The sequence below is a fragment of the Pterocles gutturalis genome, unplaced genomic scaffold, assembly GCF_000699245.1.
Source record: "Pterocles gutturalis isolate BGI_N339 unplaced genomic scaffold, ASM69924v1 scaffold10791, whole genome shotgun sequence".
Classification (NCBI taxonomy): Eukaryota; Metazoa; Chordata; class Aves; order Pterocliformes; family Pteroclidae; genus Pterocles; species Pterocles gutturalis.
In genome coordinates this window covers 13,216-14,414 of record NW_010105510.1, presented here as the reverse complement: position 1 = coordinate 14,414, position 1,199 = coordinate 13,216, and the positions used below count along the sequence as shown (strand labels likewise).

The window sequence follows — 1,199 nt, the reverse complement described above, 5'->3', positions numbered from 1 at the left end:
CGTCCCCATGAAAAGCACATCGTAGGAGCGGCCGTCGAGGGCCTGCACCCTGTCCACAGCCAGCCGGCTGTACGCCACGCTCTTCTTCACCAGCAGCGGCTCCCCGCCGGCCGGCTTCACCTCCTCGAACATGAGCGGGTGCAGCTTGACAAAGTCCAGGACGCTGTTGGGCAGGTCCTGCGAGGAGTTGTAGCCCTTCCTGCGGGAGCGGTCCGTGATGCACTGCCCAGGGGAGATGGGAGTCAGGGGGTGATGCGGCCGCCCCACACCCCGCCCCGCTCTGCACCCCTGGGCACTCACGGAGCCAGGCCGGGGCTCAGGCGTGCCATCGTAGCGGGACCACTTGCGAGCCGAGTCCTGGTACTCCATGAAGGGGCCCTCGAAGGCGTGCTGCACCGCCGAGATGCTGTAGCGGCACACGGCCGAAGCCTCCATCGTCCTCCTGGGGACCAGAGCCCTGCCTGAGCCCGGGCGGACACGTGGGTGCTCCCCACTGATGTACTCCCAGGTGCTCAGTGCCCGCCTGTGCATCCTCTCAAGCATCTCCGGTGACCCCATGCCACACTGTTAGCCCCAGCCATTTCAGCTGCTGCCCCGCTCACCACTGTGCCGAGAGGGTGAAGGCGGCGTAGAAGACGGTGCTGGCCCAGCCACCCCCGTCCAGACTGCAGACACTGCGCAGCACCTCGTAGTAGGGGATGTAGCAGACCAGGCGTGCCTTCATGAAGGACGTCCATTTGCGCTGCAGGATCTTCTTCCCCCCAGCGTCGCTCTGGGAGGGTGCAGGGAGCACTTCAGCACAGGCTGCTGGGGCTATGTGTCCCCCCCCGCCTGTGCCTCGGTTTCCCCAAGATGCAGGCATGCAGCCCCTTGCACTGGGAGGGGCAGCGCTTGGCTGCCCATGGCCAGGGACATCTCTACCTTGCAGACACGGGCCACCCGGGCCACTCGGGCCACCTGGCTCTTGTCAAAGAAGGACGTGGTCTCCTCGCCTGCCCGCTCCATGAAGAAGTAGTAGATTTTGTCATCGTCACCCACAGGGCTGTCCTTGCTCTCCTGGACCAGCACAGAGGCCACAAACTCAGCATCTAGGGAATGCAGAGCGAGAGGTGATCAGGGACATGCTAAGAGATCAGTGATCCCTCCCTGCCTTGGTTTCCCCTCATGGCAAACCACACGGGACCCCAGGGCCACCCCGA

The 1,199-nt window shown here is 64.7% G+C and overlaps 1 protein-coding gene across 1 annotated transcript in view; it reads right to left on the bottom strand.

The window, feature by feature from the left end:
- Positions 1-1,199, bottom strand: part of SEMA4G (sema domain, immunoglobulin domain (Ig), transmembrane domain (TM) and short cytoplasmic domain, (semaphorin) 4G) — a gene marked incomplete at its 3' end in the record, with an annotated part of 5,783 nt that overhangs the window by 653 nt on the left and 3,931 nt on the right. Inside the window, exons 7-10 of the mRNA XM_010087424.1 lie at positions 922-1,088; positions 603-772; positions 301-442; positions 5-222 (exon numbers count right to left, since the gene is read on the bottom strand). Of these exons, the coding sequence (XP_010085726.1) occupies positions 5-222; positions 301-442; positions 603-772; positions 922-1,088 (697 nt within the window). The remainder of the gene's footprint in view (positions 1-4; positions 223-300; positions 443-602; positions 773-921; positions 1,089-1,199) is intronic.